At 30.3% G+C, this 20,024-nt stretch overlaps 1 protein-coding gene across 1 annotated transcript; it reads left to right on the forward strand.

Annotated features, from left to right (window-relative positions):
• Nucleotides 1–14,748: 14,748 nt before the first annotated feature.
• Nucleotides 14,749–19,515, forward strand: LOC139901077 (S-adenosyl-L-methionine:benzoic acid/salicylic acid carboxyl methyltransferase 1-like). Its single transcript, XM_071883816.1, has 4 exons — nt 14,749–14,872; nt 16,584–16,994; nt 18,653–18,907; nt 19,156–19,515. Exons 1-4 carry the CDS (start codon nt 14,798–14,800, stop codon nt 19,513–19,515), a joined length of 1,101 nt encoding a protein of 366 aa, XP_071739917.1. The 5' UTR covers nt 14,749–14,797.
• The last annotated feature ends 509 nt before the right edge of the window (nt 19,516–20,024 follow it).

Below are 20,024 nucleotides of genomic sequence, written 5' to 3' on the forward strand. Positions count from 1 at the left end.
AAGCCTTAAACTTCAAATTTTGAGTAATCTAGGGTTTGTGTTCTTGAGCAAATTTGGGGCTTTTTGATATAAACAGGTTATGGCCAATTTTTGTCATGAATTGTTGCTAAATTAAGTAGTGTAACATGTTTAGGTAGTTAAATGATCCAAACTTTGAGCCTAAACATGATTTTGAGAATTAAAGTGGACTTTTTCAAGTCTAAAATTCATGAACTTGATTTTTGAAAGATAATGCCATTTGAGACTTGTTTAATTGCTAGTAATGATTATTTTGACATGTTATTTGAGTTGAATGCTTATGAACTTGGCGAACATTTTCGTATATGCTTATTTGAAAAAGTGTAGATTTGATAAAAATTTGAAAATGAGTTTAAGTTTGATATAAATTGATAATGTCATTGTAATTATTTTGATTGATGATTTTGCTGACACTAATGCATATTTGGATGCACAAAATTTGTGTTTGATGTGTTTTGCAGAATGAAAGGGGTGAATCTTCATCCCAAGCCCGCAATGCTCCTGCTGAGAATTTGGAACAACAGGAGGTGGATAACTACTACAAGCAGGATGTACCTCATCCAGTCATGACCTTTTCTGATATGCATTTGGAAGAGTTGCACCCGAACCTGAGATTTGACAGACTTTGGATAGATTATCCAAAATATCAACGGGGTTTGCATACTCTTCATTCTAAGGTTGTTGAGGTACCGAGGGTCATAGAATGGGGACCCTTAGAAGCTGTAGAATTGGCCGGGCCAATTAGGGAATTACTTGTACAGAGGTATGGTAATTCTTCTTTTAATGACTGGATATGTTTATTCACCATACGTAGACCTGTATATAAAGTATGGTGTGAAGAATTGTTATGTAGTATAGAGTTGAATGATCGGGTAGCTAGTTTAACCGATCGTTCTTTTATTAGATTTTTGTTAGGCGGTTCGATGCGCCACATGTCTTTACTGGACATGGCTCAGGCTTTACGTATATATACGCCTGAGGAGTTAGCGTCTGCCGATTGTAGAGGATTGATACTAAACGGTAAAAAGATAGATGAAAATTTTGATACACACGGTGTGTGGAGTCAAATGACAAGCCATCACCGTTTCAAAGGGGGAAATTACTCTTATTTGGATATAGATAGAGCCGAATTAAGAGTGATACATAGGTTTTTAGCTAATTCGATTACACAAAGGGGTAAGAACAAAGAAAAAGTAAATGAACAAGATTTGTTTTACCATATGTGTATTCGAGACCCACAAAGCGCTGTAAGTATACCATATTGTGTGGGTTATTATTTATCAGCTATGGTTCGGGGGATGCGACCACATAGCATAATAGGAGGTGGTATTTTTATTACTTTGATTGGTGAATATCTCGGTGTGGATATAAGTCGGGGGGGATTATTACTAGAAGAGCCGGAACCCCGCGATACTATAGGTTTAAATGTATACCATGGTGCGAAAGTTTTGAAGAGGCGAAATAACGCCGCAGTACGATACCATGGTAGACATCCACAGGTGGAGAGAAACCAGCAGCAAGGTAATGTAGGAGGGGGGAATGAGATGCAAGAAATGCATAGGTTTATAGCTTCTCAGGAATACGAAAATGCTAGACAGAGAGCATTTGAAGATTGGCAAGTTCATCAGAACCAAATCATAGCTCATTGCCAACATATAGGTAGAAACTATATTCCTACACCGAAACCCATCTTCCCTCCTTGGTCTATAGAGATGCAGCCACCATATCCTACGTATGACCCTGCCGAAGCATTCTATAGAACTTATGGTTATGCCTGGAACCCCTATTGGTACCAATATCATCCTTAGTTTACTTATTATTTTTTTTTTTATTTTGTAATTTGTAATTATTGATACATTTAATATTTTTGTTAATATTGTAATCATTTTTATAATTATCTAACTTTTATTCTTAGATTTTAATAATTTTTTGAATGTGGGGTAATATACCAAACTTCAAAAATATGTATATATGTTTGCAGTTTATCTTATGTACACAACAGGGTAAAACAACGCATTTTCAAAGACTGGCATTAAGTTCAGCAAAAGCAACTAATTTTGACGACAAGATGCAAAATATATGTGAAATAACAACAAGACGGAATGAACAAATGATGTGCACCATTTATCATTCAGCAAACAAATGCCAATATATTTGGAAACTTTGGTAAAATTTAATCATTTTCACACAAATCACCCTCAATAATTTAAATTGTTACTGATTTCTTGCAAATGAGGGCATTGCAAGATCTTAAGTGTGGGAAGGGGTTAAATTCTTTCGGATTTTAAAATTTTTTACTTTATACACTTGGTTACCATTAAAAATACTAGTAAAGCAGTAGTTGTATTAGAATCTAGTGCTCTCTGATAAATAAAGAACAGCCCTAGTCTTATATACTGACTACCCAATTCTAGTAAAATTTTTCAAAATTTTCAATTAAATGAATTCAAAATCATGTTTATACATATTTATGAACGATAAAACTAGGTTTTAACACCGAAATTATTGTTACCTCAAAAAGGACATAAATTAAGAAACAAACTAAAATGTCAAAATTCATTTAAAATGGAATAGAGGACGATAAAAAGAAAAATAAAAAGCCAAGTGTGGGAAAATTTACCAAGTTATTTTAAACATATGTCACATATATCTGTAACAAATAACTGAAAATACTTTTGCTGTGGACTAAACTAAACTGTTTTACCCAATGAAATAAAAGAAGAGATGGATCTACACGATGAATCAATTCCATCATTAAAAGAAAGTAAAGTCTTCCGAAAAAGAAACGCGCTTCTTGATTTAGGTCATGAAGTTGTCGTCCAGACCAGCTGTAGGTTGACGAAAAATCTAGAAAAGTCATCACTAAAATCAGCAGGAAATCCACGGACCTCAGCATTAAACAGGGTTGCCATGTGGTCAGATTTATCCTAACCATGAGAAGGATTTATCTCGTACAATGGGGGGCACCGTGCAAATTAGCTTGATAAGACTAATGAATCAGATCCCCAGAAAGGATAATCTCCTTAAAGATTAAAAATCAGCTTTTAAGACTGATATTACTCAATCCTAGAGATTGACCTTAAAGATTGAGAATTACAAACTCATGGAATTCAATGATATCTAAACTCGAGCTTAAACGAGAAAATATTTTGATCAAAATTACAAACCGATTTGTTTTCTGAAAGCCCTATTTTCAATACGTTCATTACCATTGAACGTAAAATCCTAGGAATTCACCTAGAATTCATTAGGTCACCTGAACCAAATCGGGTGTCAACCGTAAGAACGGTGGTTGCATAGTGGTCAAAGACAGGACCTTGTGCCAGACCGAAAAATTATAAGGGTGAGCTTTACTATTGCTCCTACCAAGGATAGTAATTGCGTCCGACACGTTATAGACCATAATCAAAAGCATGTCACGGGACATTGCCTTAACAGTTGCTTGTTCAACGCTTTCCTTTTCAACCGGACGGTAGTTTGCCGAAAGGTAATATACGGAACAAGTAAACTGGACGTGTTGCTTTCCTAATACAAGGTTAGCAAGTGGGTGACACAAAACAGCAAGTTTTGAGCTAAAATTTTCAAATCTGAAACCCACCAAACCCACAAAAATATTTTGCAAACACCGGTAAAGGGTTATCCCGGAAAACTTATCTAGGGTAAAAACTAGATTTAATTTTCAAAAGATCAAATGTTTTCATAAAGATCCAATTTCCTTAATGGATCTAAATTTTTATAGTCATGTGGGACAGTAAACCATATCGTTACTACCATTGTTTATACCGCCGTATAGAAATCACTGATGTACAAAGTGTGAAGAATAAAGAAGTGATTCTAGTATTTCAAGACGATATTGCTTGAGGACAAGCAACGCTCAAGTGTGGGAATATTTGATAATGCTAAAAACGAACATATATTTCATAGCATTATTCCTCAAAAAAGACAAGCTTTTAGTTGCAATTGTTCTATTTACAAGTGATATTCGTTTAAATAATAAAAGGTGAAGACAAAAGACAGATTCGACGAATTGAAGACGCAAACGACAAAAAAGCTCAAAAGTACAAAAGACAATCAAAAAGGTTCCAATTATTGATAAGAAACGTCTCGAAATTACAAGAGTACAAGATTCAAAACGCAAAGTACAAAATATAAAATTGTACGCAAGGACGTTCGAAAATCCGGAACCGGGACCAGAGTCAACTCTCAACGCTCGACGCAACGGACTAAAAATTACAAGTCTACTATGCACAAGAATATAATATAATATATAAATAATTATATTAATTATTTATATTTTATATTTATATATAAAATCCGTCGGCAAGAAAGACTCCAAAAGATGTGAGCTGTAATTTCAATCTCCGCGACTCGTGGAGTTTGAAGGCCAAAAGGGCCGCGAGTCGCGGAGCCCCAAAAATCGAAATTCCCTATAAAGCCAACCGAATTCTGATCACAATTCATATCTTTTTCTTCTCTTATCATACGTAAAATTTATATATATATATATATAATTTATATTTTAATTTTAATTTTAATTCTAATAATAAGGGTATGTTAGCGAATGTTGTAAGGGTGTAAGTCGAAATTCTGTCCGTGTAACGCTACGCTATTTTTAATCATTGTAAGTTATGTTCAACCTTTTTACATTAATGTCTCGTAGCTAAGTTATTATTATGCTTATTTAAAACGAAGTAATCATGATGTTGGGCAAATTACTAAAATTGGGTAATTGGGCTTTGTACCATAATTGGGGTTTGGACAAAAGAACGACACTTGTGGAAATTAGACTATGGGCTATTAATGGGCTTTATATTTGTTTAACTAAATGAAAGTTTGTTAATGTTAATATAAAGATTTACAATTGGGCGTCCCTATAAATTACCATATACACTCAATCGGACACGATGGGCGGGGTAATTATATGTACGAATAATCGTTCATTTAACCGGACACGGGAATGGATTAATAGCCACTAGAATAATTAAAACAGGGGTGAAATTACATTCAAGGGTAATTGGTGTAATTGTTAGCAAAGTAGTAAAACCTTGGTTTACACGCAGTCGATAACCTGGTGTATTCATTAAACAAAGTATTAAAACCTTGTTACAATTCGAATCCCCAATTAGTTGGAATATTTAACTTCGGGTATAATAATAATTTGACGAGGACACTCGCACTTTATATTTATGACTGATGGACTGTTATGGACAAAAACCAGACGGACATATTAAATAATCCAGGACAAAGGACAATTAACCCATGGGCATAAAACTAAAATCAACACGTCAAACATCATGATTACGGAAGTTTAAATAAGCATAATTCTTTTATTTCATATTTAATTTCCTTTATTTTATATTTAATTGCACTTCTAATTATCGCACTTTTATTTATTGTTATTTAATCGCACTTTTATTTTATCGCACTTTTATTATTCGCAATTTCATTATCGTTATTTACTTTACGCTTTAAATTAAGTCTTTTATTTATTTTATATTTTACATTAGGTTTTAACTGCGACTAAATTTTTAAAATCGACAAACCGGTCAATAAACGGTAAAAACCCCCTTTTATAATAATAATATTACTTATATATATATTTGTATTTTTATAAAAGTAAACTAATATAGCGTTGAGCTTTGTTTAAAGATTTCCTTGTGGAACGAACCGGACTTACTAAAAACTACACTACTGTACGATTAGGTACACTGCCTATAAGTGTTGTAGCAAGGTTTAAGTATATCCATTCTATAAATAAATAAATATCTTGTGTAAAATTGTATCGTATTTAATAGTATTTCGCACTAAAAATAATACTCTTTTGTATACACCCCCTACGACATCAATAATAATAATAATAATAATAATAATAATAATAATAATAATAATAATAATAATAATAATAATAATAATAATAATAATAATAATAATTGGATAATAATAATAATACTAATTATAACTTTAACGATAATAATGATAGTAATAATAAAAAAAATATAACAATTTTTAATGATAAATCCCTTTTATTGATAAAGATAATAATAATGATAATAATAAGATAAAACTAGGACGACAATAAAAATGACGATAATAATAATCATTTTTAATAAAAATATCGAAAATTCAATTGATTATAACTTCTAATCCGTTCATCGAAACCATTCAATATCTAAAGGAAAAGTTCTTAATTTTTCGCTAGCTTTTCAAGGACATGCATATCTTATACCTTATCTCAACTGCAAGTGTAACTAATTCAAGATTCAACCTAACCTGTCTAAGAGCAATATCAAAAGTACAAGCATGCATAATCCTAAATACTCGAGCACTAGTCAGGGATACACTATTAGTATGTAAAAGTTAAATTATGAGTACTCACGTATCAATATTGAGATTCAATATTGCAGGAAAAGTACGAAGACGCAACGGAAATGATAAACACTATATTGAGCTCACAAGCATACCCATGAATCATACTCAATCACCTCCATAGCTATAACCCATAATTTTCTTAATCCTATCCCATTCGAAAAACAATTTCGAAATCACTCGGACAGCACTCCGTCGTAATATTTTATGTATACTAATAATATCTTGAAATAATACGGAGTAAATATGTATATGTAAATCGATTGAGAGAGTTTAGAGAAAAATATTTTCAAGTTTCTATGAAATAATGAAACCTATTGAATTCTATTTATAATAGATTTTTGAATTATTAAAGTGAATTATTAAAGTATGAATTATTAAAGTGAATTATTAAAGTATGAATTATTAAAGTGAATTATTAAAGTATGAATTATTAAAGTGAATTATTAAAGTATGAATTATTAAAGTGAATTATTAAAGTTAAAGTAAAGTAAAAATAAAGTAAAGGTAAAGTTTAAGTATAATAAATGCATAAAACTATGTACGTATAATACGCGTATAAATATATATAATATTAATTTAAATCGTTATATATATTTAATAAAATAAAATATAAATATCGTTATCTTTATCATACTAGTTAAGTAATGAGTTGTCAAAAGTGGTTCTAGATATTTATAAAAGTTATATACGTTTTAATAATAAAGTTCTTTTTAAACTGAAAACTTTTTTGTACGTTTGAAACTAAATAGATCAATCGAGTCTTTATGAGATTCAATCTTCCACTTTCCTTTGTCTAGTTCTCAATGATTGACAATTTGTTCTTATTTATAAATCACTTTACCATTTTCTGAATATTGTTAAAATGGAAAGATTTCTCAAATCAACGTGGGCCTTTCAATAGAGACTTGTAATCATAATTCAATATATCTGATAATTCAATCATTTGATCTTATCTTCTAATTCCATTGATAAACATTTTGAAACCGATACAATCATATAAAGTATTTAATCTAATATTTTGTTTACGTTTCAAGTTATAATATATATACACATATACACATATACATATATAATCATATTCGTTTAATGGTTCGTGAATCGTTGGAACTTGGTCGAGGTTGAATGAATGTATGAACATAGTTTAAAATTATTGAAATTTAACTTAACAAATATTGCTTATCGTGTCGGAAACATATAAAGATTAAAGTTTAAATTTGGTTGAAAATTTCCGGGTTGTCACATGGGCCACGGTTGGTCCGAGAACCAAATTTTCAAGAAGTTGATGGTGTTCTTGTCGAAGTTAGATGAAGGGACTATAGCCAACTGAAAGCTTGTTTATTTGTTTCTGTTAGACTACCGTTCGAGAATCTTGTTTCACTGATTCGGTCGATCCACAAACATAAACCAAACTCTTTTCTTAATAGATGATGGTGATAGAGATTAGGTTATGATGTTGTGATTAGAATGATGATGGTGATTCGATAATGGCGTATGATAATAACAAAGAAAATGAATTGGTGATGTTAGTAATAAACGATGATGATTGATAATGATATCGGATAGTATGTAGTCGATGAGGATAATGGTATTACTTGATGATAATCAGCTGCAAGTTTTAAGAAGAAAGGAGAGAAACAGTTACAGACTAAATATAATTATGGTATTAATAAAAACAGATTAACAGACATGGAAGAGTGGTTATGGGAGATTGTGGGTTAGCAAGAGGTTCCGGGTTCGAGCCGGGCTATGGCGTTATATATTTTTTTTTTTTAAAAAGAGCCTACTATTGAGGTAGCATTTTTAATATTATTCCTATTTTATTATTATCATAAGTATTATTATTATAAATATTATCACCATTAATATTAAGATTAAGATTATTATTACTATTATTATTATTTTAGGTATTATTATTAAGTATTACCATTAAGGTTATTATTAGTAGTAGTATTATAATTAAATTCATTATTATTATTATTATCATCATTATTATTATTATTATTATTATTATTATTATTATTATTATTATTATTAAGAATATTACTTTAATAAACAAGGACATTTATGTAAAAATATATTGTACATCTATATTGATATTAAATACTATTTTATTTTAATATAATGTTATTATAATTAAGCAACAAATACATATAAATAAAATTTAAATTGAATCATATATATAAATAGTAAATCTTAAAAGTAACTAAATATATATAAACTTGTTTGATTACGATTATATGTATTAATATACATAAATGATATAGGTTCGTGAATCCGATGCCAACCTTACATTTGTTCAATGTCGTCATATGTATTTTTACTACAAAATACATTAGGTGAGTTTCATTCGCTCCCTTTTTCTCTTTACATTTTTGGGACTGAGAATACATGCGCTACTTTTATAAATGTTTTACAAAATAAGCACAAGTTCATGAAACTACATTCTACGATTGTTTTGTTATACCGGATATCTGTACTTATTATTATTATGCTTGGTAACCTAAGAATTAGTGAAAAACACTAATTGACGAGAATCCTAAAGGTAGATCTACGGGCACCAACCACCCCCATTTTCGAATAGTGAAAATGCTTTAGTACTTCGAAGGGTTCTTGTCATACATTTGAATACTGGAATGTATGATGCCAGATATCTTAAGCGCTCTATGTTAAGGTCGGTTACCAGGCGACTCATCGTATGAATGATTTTTGCAGTTGTAATGATCCTGCGCATTTAATTAAATGAAATCTTGTGGCTTATTAAATATCATGATTATTATATAGAAATTAAACCTATGAACTCACCAACCTTTTGGTTGACACTTTAAAACATGTTTATTCTCAGGTATTAAAGAAACCTTCCGCTGTGCATTTGCTCATTTTAGAGATGTTACTTGGAGTCATTCATGACATATTTCAAAAGACGTTGCATTCGAGTCGTTGAGTTCATCAAGATTATTATTAAGTCAATTATAGTTGGATATATTATGAGATGGTATGCATGTCGTCAACTTTCGATGTAATGAAAGATTGTCTTTTCAAAAACGAATGCAATATTTGTAAAAATGTATCATATAGAGGTCAAGTAACTCGCGATTTAATCAACTGTTATCAATCGTTTATAATCGATATGGACTTCGTCCGGATGAATTAGGACGGGTCATCACAATACCCAACGTGTGTTTTGAATTAAATACTTAAATGTTAATAACTCTAACGAAATCAATAAGAAAATATGTTTCAAATCAATAATTAAAATCTACAAAATTTGAATGTTCTTGTTATTAATACGGAGTAGTAATATGTGGGAGTAGAAAAAAATTGTCAAGAAAAAGAGAAAAAAAGTTGAAAAAATATTTTAAATAAAAATATATAAAAAAGTGGTTAAGAAACAATAAAAAAAGTCATATAAGAAATATTAAATTTAAAAATATCAAAATGAGTGTAGAAGGACTGAATTAAAAATAAAAAAAATTAAGGGTGCATTATGAAAAAGAATTTAAAAAGAGGATAAAAGAGGTAAACAGTAAAAAAAAAGTAGAAAAGAAAAATATGTTTCAAATCCATAATTAAATCAACAAAATTTAAATATTCGTGTTATTTAATACGGAGTAGTAAAATGTGGGAGTAGAAAAAGAAATTGTAAAGAAAAAGAGAATGAGAGTAGGAAGACTGAATTAAAAATAAAAAATATTAAGGGTACATTATGAAAAAGAATTTAAAAAGAGGGATGAAAGGGGTAAATAGTAAAAAAAAAAAGAAAAAAAAAGAGAGAAAATGTCAAAGGGACTCGAACCCGTAACCTATACTTCAAGATGACTGGCAATTTAGCACTAAACCATTCTTACATTTTTTTTATGTTACGATATCTATTATTTAACCGTTAAAAATATTAAATTCAAAATAGTCAGTACCTTTTGTGGGTTTAATTTTTTTATTAAAGCAAAAGTATTTTGTTAATAGGTTTAACTAGTTGTGGAGCCCTCGCTTCGCGCCGGGGGCTCCGTTTTGAATGCGAGTTAAAAAAAAGTCTTTCCTTTTGTAGATCTATTTTGTAAAAAAGAATTTTTTTCGACATCTAACATTGAAAGGTTGTTCATTTTGTGAAAGTTGCGTCTTTTAGCGTTAAAGTTAGTTGATCTATTTTGTAAAAAAAATATTTTTCGATATCTTTTGGTAGCATTGAAGGGTTGTTCCTTTTAAAAAAGTTGCTTCTTTTATCGTTGGAGACAAAAAAAAAATGTAGCACAGTAGTGGCCTATGTGGGTCATACTATTTGAACGTAGTGTAGAAGCCGGTAAAGCATGGTGGGTGTTTTTGGTGTTAATGATGGGATAAATAATAATTTATAATATATGTATAAAGTAGGGGGTTCAATTTATATTTTAATGAAAGTTAGGGGTTGGTTTGTAAAAATAGAAAATTAAATAGTACTATTTATAACAAATAAGACAAATTTTGTCTATTAATTATATTAGTAATACAAATAAGCTAAAGATAACAGCTGTAGATTAAGGCAAGATTTTTTGGCTAATAGGCAAGATTTTTTTGGATAATAGATGTAAGACGTAAGCCTATAAGATAGACATGCCAAAATTGTAAATAAAGTAAGGCTAACAATTGTAAACCCACCTTCTATATATATATATATATATATATATATATATATATATATATATATATATATATATATATATATATATATGGTGAACAAAATTAAGGAGTAAAAAGTCTCGAAAACGTTACCTTGAGGAAATAAAGAGCAAGAGGTAGCCACTCAAGTAAGGGAACATTCGTAAATATTGTAAACTAAAGGCTCATAGAAGCAATGTAAAAAGTCGGTATTAAAAAATAAATTGATAAATGAGGACTAATTAAACAGTAGCAATTTTAAGATTTTTATTTAAATATATAAAATAAAATATAATATTATAATATAATTATAATTATAATTTATATTATAATTTATTAGGGGTGTTCATTTTCGGATATCCGAAATTCGGATATCCGAATTTTCGGATATCCGAAAATTCGGATAGTGAAAAACCCCATCTGAAATCCGAATCCGAAATTTCGGATATCCGAAATTTCGGATTTGGATATCGGATTATCCGAATATCCGATATTTTTGAAGAACTTCGAATATTTTCGGATAATTTTTCGGATATTCGGATAATTTTCCGGATATTCGGATAATTTTCGGATATTTCGGATATTTTTCGAATATTTCGGATATTTTTCGGATTTTTTCGGATTTTTTTAAAATTTTCGGATATTCGGATATCCGAATATCCGAAAATTTTAAAAACTCCATCCGATATCCGAATCCCAAAAATCGGATATCCGATCTTCGGATATCCGAATTTTCGGATATTTTCGGATTCGGATTTCGGATAATTCGGATTCAGATTTCGGATTCGGATATTTTGAACACCCCTATAATTTATAATATAATATAATTTGAGTAGACTAAACATTTTCAAACTGAAAGGAGGCAAAAGATTCTAATTGAATAGTAAGTACTACGTATAGTAGTGACTCCAATTTAGTAAAAAAAAAAAAAAAATGAGTTGGTAAAGTGAACACAATAGTTGCTCCATTTTACTCCGTAATAATAGGACGAAAAGTAGAGTGCAGTCTACAAGGTACACCTAAACTACATGTAACTTTATTTAAATTTTATAGGGTACACCCAACTACATGCAACTACATTATAAATTATTTACAAGGTACACCTAAACTACATGTAACTTTATTTAAATTTTATAGGGTACACCCAACTACATGCAGCTACATTTAAAATTTATAGGGCGTTAGGATACTAAAATATAAAACTTGGGGATCCTTTGTAATTGGGGGATGATTCTCACACACACTTTTTTGATCCTCACACACCAATTGAGTATTATTAGAAGAGTAAAAGGTTAAAATAGGTGTGTGGGGATCAAAAAAGTATGTGTGAGAATCATCCCCCTTTGTAATTAGCACTTCCTCCATCTCATATTAATAGTTTAATATTCTATTTTGAAATGTTCAAAATTAATACTTCACTTTTATAAAAAAAAGAATAACAAGTTTAACTTCTATTATGCCCTCAATGTACGTATGTGGATAGATTAAAGATAGAAAAAAAAATGTAAGTATAAACTGAAATGTAAATAAAAAATACAGTACTTTTATAATATTTACTTAAACTATGTGTTTTTTATAAGAACTATTAACATATGATGGAAAGAGTATTATAATAAGAAGGTACCGTAAAAAAAAAAAACTATATTATCCTCTTTCTCAGTGAAACCTGCAACAAGTTTCTACCAAAAAAATAAACCCTAGCTCTTTAACCTGCAAATAATTTCTGCTACAAAAACAAACCCTAACTCTCAAACTCAATCTTTCACCGGTAACACGTGCTACCAGTGAACACTAAGTATATCTGCCCTGTATAGCACTATCTGAATATTAATTTGACATTTAAACCCAATTTTTTTTCCCGAAATTTATATTTATATATTGTTCTATATATCTAAATGATATAGAGGAAATGAATAGTAGCCCTCATAGTTTCACAAACACCCCTTACACTTTGAATATTCTCACAATGCAATCTCGACCTTTATAACACTTAACTTTATAGCTTTTACAAACTTACCACATAATCTTCACATTTTATACTTTAACCATTACACTTCTCATTCATTATAAATCGACCCCATAATTTTTACTAACTAACAACTATTCATTTCTTATTATTATTATTATTTTTATTATTATTATTATTATTATTATTATTATTAAATCAACCACATAATTTTTCACTTTATTAGTGTTTAACTTTTTTTCTTATTATAAATTAGCTACGTAACTGATTATATATATATATATATATATATATATATATATATATATATATATATATATATATATATATATATATATATATATATATATATATATATATATATATATCTACATCTCTAAAAGACAAAGGCTTTATGAATAGTTCTTCCACATGCTTTAATCGTTTATACGTCGTGCAAAAAGGTTGTACCCACAATGACACCGCACTAAACATTGAGAACCATTATAAACTTTAGGGCGCCAAATGAAAATTTCTAGGGTAAAAAATGTAAACTCCATAGGGGTCTAACGTTAAAGTTCAAGGGCCAAATCGTAACTTCACTCCCCAACAAATCCACCTAAATTTTTAACCACCTTTAAATTTTCGTACGACTTGAGATAGGTTTAACTGACATAACCGTTAAACACGAAATAATTTTACGAACCAAACACTAAATTATATCCGAAACGGAGTCCCGACGCGGAGCGAGGGCTCCTCCACTAGTTGTTTTCTAAAAATAAGAAGAAAAAAAATACAGTTTGAAGATTCACATGCACCTTCTCAATAATATTGCATTGAAATTCCCCATAAAATATAACCTTTACCTGCATCGAGTATGCAAAAACTAATGATTTTAAATTATATGGGGGCTCACAAAAACTGAACCACAAAATAAATTACTCCCTCCGTCCCTAAATTATTGTCCAGTATTCCATTTTGGGATGTTCCAAATTAATTGTCTACTTCCATAAATAGAAAGGAAAGGAGATATTTCATTGGTGGATATGGAGAGAGAAGATATTTCATTGGTGGAGAAATAAAGTTAGTGGGATTTCCTAAAACTGTGTGTTTTTTGTCTGGGGACAATTAATCTGGGACGGAGGGAGTACAATATAAACCCTTCTGCATATATTATGTATTTTAGTTACGTGACACTATGTTATGTCGCATCTTATCCATTACCTATTTTAAAAGATGACGACAAAATAAGCTCTATGGAATAGCGCGACTCTACCTTTAGACACGTGAGTTACTAGACACGTTAATTTGAAATTTTTGTGTAAAAAATATCAGGACTTAACGTGACACTATGTTATGCCGCATCTTATCCATTACCTATTTTAAAAGATGACGACAAAATAAGCTCTATGGAATAGCGCGACTCTACCTTTAGACACGTGAGTTACTAGACACTAAATTTAACTACAGGACATGTATATTTTTCGAATTTATAGTTTTTTCTTTAAATTGTATATGATATTACTAATTTAATTAGTTGAACCCATATATATTTAAAATTTATATATATTTCGAATTTTTAGTTTTTTTTAAGGTAAATAATAATCAAAATAAAATTCAAATTCAAATACAATTAATATTGGAAAAGAAAAATTAGAACTTTATTAGATTTTCATTCTGGAATCTATAGAATAATACTATGTCGTTTTCTATATGGCATATGTCGTTTTCTATATATATATATAGAAAGTAGGGATAGTAGATCCAACACAAATCCCCATCCCATCCCCAAACTTGACATATTAGATATATTGTGTGTTAGGTGAGTAGAGAGATATGGAGGTCCCCAAGTTGCTTCGTATGAATGGAGGGGATGGAACTTACAGCTATTCCAAAAACTCTTTTCTCCAGGTATTCATACACACTGTTTATTTAAGTACTACCTTTTGTATTTCTTTCCTCTTTTAGTGTATTGTAGAGAGTGGTTGCAACTTGTTTATACTGTAGTATTTATTTTTGGTAAAATTCCTTAAATACATCAAAGCAAGTTATTATTATTATTATTATTATTATTATTATTATTATTATTATTATTATTATTTTTCAAAATAACGATAATATATAACAAAGTCTTTTCATTAACAGATGAAAATGACGAACACAGATACAAACGAACCAAACGTATTTCAAGGCTCGGAAACATAAAACGAACCCTATCGTTAGACAAAGAGCCTAAGTTTACTAAGCCCGAGTCTTGATCAACCGGATCAATAAAATGAACATAGAAAACTATCAAATACAAGAACCAATACAAAACTCAAATCTAACCAGAAAAACTACAAACAACACAAAAACAACAAAACTGCTCAAACATTATCCGACAACCACTCTACCTTTACCTTTTCGAGTATTTATGCTCAAAGCAAGTTATTGAACTGTCATACTTTGACAAAATTATTAGTTCCATATGGAACATCAAAAAAAGTTGAAAGATACATTTACAAACTTTAACACATTCACAAAACATTAACCCATTTCGTTAGAGTTGTTCAACTTTGATTTTATTTATTTATGTTCCTAGAGGGTTTTAATCACCCTATATATCATAGAAAAACATTGAAGTTACTGTTGTAGACTTGTAGTAACGAATCATAAAACACATGGAACTGAAAAAACAGTGATATCGTCACATTTTCAAAAAAGATAAAATAGAAATATGCTAATACTCCTTTCGTCTAAAAAAAAATATAGACATGATAGATGTCAATTTTGCTGTAATAATCTAGATACATTTAACTGAATTTATTTAAGATAAAACGGAGTAATAAAGGACCGCAGAAGTTGTAATGTGGTCTTGCAGTTGGTGGCCTGTCTCCTTTAGGAGAGGTCAGGAGTTCAACCCCGTTGGCTACATATTAAAAACACATATGTTATATATATATATATATATATATATATATATATATATATATATATATATATATATATATATATATATATATATATATATATATTTCTTTCTGCTTCTAACAAAAAACTAGAAGCAAAAAAAAAAAATAAAAAAATAAATAAAAATACAAACTACAATGACTTAAAAAGTCAAATGTTTCAACTTATTTGATATTTACCTCTATTTGACAATCAAGAATAAGAGAAAGTTCTAATTGAATCAGATAGCTCGTCTCTCCTCACGTTAGACTCCGAAAAAATAACTCCATTTCGAAACCTCCAAAGTACGTAAACCAAAGTCGCCACCTGCAACCGATCCTTCGTAATAGATGGCCAAGCTCGATTATCGATCCAATTTGACCAATCATTCCACGAATCAAAACGATCAAACAAGTGAAAATAAGTTTAATGATATTTAGTGGTTATATTTTGTACAAGTTAACAATTATAATGTGATTTATATATATAGAAATGTGGATACTTCTTTTTTTATAAAAAAAAAAAAGGAAAGAAAGAACGGAAATGTGGATATACTTATTTCCAAATGGAGAGAAATATAAAAGGAAAAACTCACGTGATTCCATGTTTATACACTCTCACATGCATACAAATACAATACAAGTGAAAACTAGCAATTGATAATTGATTCTTGTTTAAAATGTATTTGTGACAGAGGAAGGTGTTATCAATAACAAGACCCATAGTCGAAGAAGCTTTGGAAACTCTTTATTCTGAAATGAAGTTTCCGAAAACCATGATAATGGCAGATCTAGGTTGCTCATCAGGACCAAACACTATACTACTGATATCCGATCTCGTTAACTCAATTGAGAACATCAGGCTCAAATTAGGCCATGAAAAATCACCTAATATTCATATACATCTAAATGACCTCCCACATAATGATTTCAACACCATTTTTTTATTGATATCCGAGTACCAGAAAAAACTAACACTGCCGGCCAGTTCCTCTTCGCCGCCTTGCTACTTTTCCGGTGTCCCTGGATCATTTTATACGAGGCTTTTCCTTGACAAAAGCATTCATTTTGTCCACTCTTCCTACAGTCTCATGTGGCTTTCTCAGGTAGGTTCTCTTTCTCAATCTCTTTCACTTTCTCTATACATATATTATATATATTTCAAATTGTGCATCTAAAGTTCATTCTACTGTTTTTAATGTCACTTGTGTTTCTTCACATGTGAGTTGTAACTAGATCGAGTTAATTGTGCCTCTTCATTTTTTTCTTTATCCAGGTGGTCAAATTGATTACACGATGACTCTGAATTTTTTTATTTTTTTTTGTTAGATTAGTGACTTACAAATGACCTTCATATACACCTTTATAGAGTACGATATACGGTGGGTGGGTATACCGTATACAATAGGGAATTTTAGTATCCTACATTTGACCAATAAAAAGTCGTATACAACCGTTAGGGAATTTTAGTGAACGTACCAAACTAAAATCCAAACAAAGTAACCTTATTTGTTCTCTTTAACACCAGTCACAGTTTAAAATTTGCAAAATTTGCACAATACTATTTAAGTTCATGGATATTCGCTTATGTATAAACAAAACTGTATGTGTGGACATCATCTTTTCTGTCTTCTAAATGACTTTCCTATACAACTTTATGACCCAAATTGTCGCTAATAAGCTTCCTTAATCTTGGACAGTATATACATCCCTTCTTAATGGTGGACAGTTTCTCTAACAAAATTACACGAAACTACAGTTTGACTAATTGTAGTCGAACTGTTCATCACAATTATGATCAAAACATTATGGAAACCTCTGTTAATAATCAATTTCAACCATCACCCTTTATAAATTTTTTAAGGATTCCAATTAAACCACATGCAGTAGCAGGCAGCCATGATCTCCATTTCTACTATATCTCAAACCCTGATTAGGTCCATATATTTCACATTAGTTTTAGATCCTTTAACTTTAGTCTTCTTCCATTCATATAGAACCACTTATGGTTATTACACATCTTTTGGATAGTTTGACTGTGATTTGGCAATGTCAGTTTCTGACATTTTTTAACCGTTGTGTCAGTTTTTTGTGTTAAATATTGGGTATGGTGATGTGGTAAAATCTAATTAGAAAATGAGGCGAGAAAAAATAAATTGATAATAATAGATATATATTTATTAAAAAGAAAAAATCATTGATTGGCCAAAAGAAACGGACAATTTTTATTTATTTTTTATTTTTTTATTTTTTTTGCGTTACCAAACCCACTGACGCCCCTAACTGACGGAAACTAACGCCCCGTTAGAAAATGTCAGTTTTTGTCAGATTTGCCAAGTAGACTGACGGGGTGGATCTGACGCCTCGATGGGAATGGTCTAAGACCATCATTACATTGAAACAGAATATCCCATTCTTCAACCAAATATTTCTTAATTCGTCCCCAGTTATCAAAATCTTCTTTCCTTCTTTGACTCCGAAAAGTCAACAGACAGAAGAACTCGCATCATCTTCAAACAGCAGCAAGCTGAAGTGTACCTTAAGTACTTTCAATAAAACAAACTCTTTTTAAGGTAACATGTATCACATTATATACTGTATTATAAAACGAGAACGACCATTCAACATTCTCTAATCACGAAACTGAAAAAAGTTGACACTCGATAACAATTCTAAATATCATATATGATTTAAACGCATGATCTTTAGGTATATGTGTCATGCTCAATGAAATAAGTGACGATAAAAAAAATGTATTGAACAGGTTCCTGAAATGTCTGAGACAAACAAAGGGAACGTATACATGTCAGATACAAGCCCGAGAAGTGTAATAAAAGCATACCGAGAGCAATTCCAAAATGATTTCTTGATGTTTCTCAAGTGTCGTGCACAGGAGGTGGTGGATGGAGGGCATATGGTTTTAACCATTTTAGGGAGACGAAATGAAGATCCTTGTAGCAAAGAAAATCTTTATAGTTGGGACCTCTTAGCTGCAGCCCTAACCGATATGGTTAATGAGGTACATCACATAGTTATCACATACTTTTTTGAACTGGATTAAGTGCTATTCTTATTCTTATATTCTTATAAATATTGAGTATTAAATATTAATTATTGCAAACAGGGACACATAGAAGAAGAGAAATTGGAATCCTTCAATATTTACATCACATAGTTATCACATACTTTTTTGAACTGGATTAAGTGCTATTCTTATTCTTATATTCTTATAAATATTGAGTATTAAATATTAATTATTGCAAACAGGGACACATAGAAGAAGAGAAATTGGAATCCTTCAATATTCCGTTGTACCATGCTTATGCTAAGGAAGTTAGTGATGCAATCGAGGAGGAAGGGTCGTTCATGATTGACTGTCTCAAGATCTCGGAAGTAAACTGGGATGCCTCGACGGGCGAGAATCCTGATTTTTCACAAGAAAATGGACAAGGATACAATATGGGAAAATGTATGAGAGCTGTGGCCGAACCTTTGGTATTAAGTCACTTTGGTGAGTCGGTCATCGAAGAGGTGTTCGTGAGGTTTACGAATAATATTAGGAATTTCATGTCCAAACATAACCCGAAGAATGTCAATATCACTGTTTCAGTGACTCGAAAAAGGTGATTTTTTTTAATTATAGCATGTAGACTCAAATTAAAACCATTTCTATTCCTCTGTTCATTTATATTCCTCTATTTTAGCTGAATTTGATTACTTTACCTTAAAGAATCACCATATATATGGTTGATCTTTTGAACGATATTGTTTCCTTCTTCATTGCCTAGTAGACTATCTCTGTTTCACAACTAATTGAAGTAAACTATATATTAAAGAGTAAACAATACTATTTCATGTTTCCTTGGTCCTCAACTTTTGCCTTTTACACAATGCTTTGATCAACATATAATCAGAGATCAGTGGTGTATGTTAAGAATTTATGGACCCTATCACCAATCGAATATAGTGATCCCACAATCAACAAATGGACAAAATAACGAAAGAAAAGTAAACGACAGAAGATATTACGTAGTTATATGCAATCGTTGTGATTGCTTTAGTCCACGATCAACTAGAGAGTAATTTTATTGATTTTTGTTATTAGAGTTACAAGGAGATTATGATTCTATTTATAA

This window comes from Rutidosis leptorrhynchoides, chromosome 3 (genome assembly GCF_046630445.1).
Source record: "Rutidosis leptorrhynchoides isolate AG116_Rl617_1_P2 chromosome 3, CSIRO_AGI_Rlap_v1, whole genome shotgun sequence".
Taxonomy (NCBI): domain Eukaryota; kingdom Viridiplantae; phylum Streptophyta; class Magnoliopsida; order Asterales; family Asteraceae; genus Rutidosis; species Rutidosis leptorrhynchoides.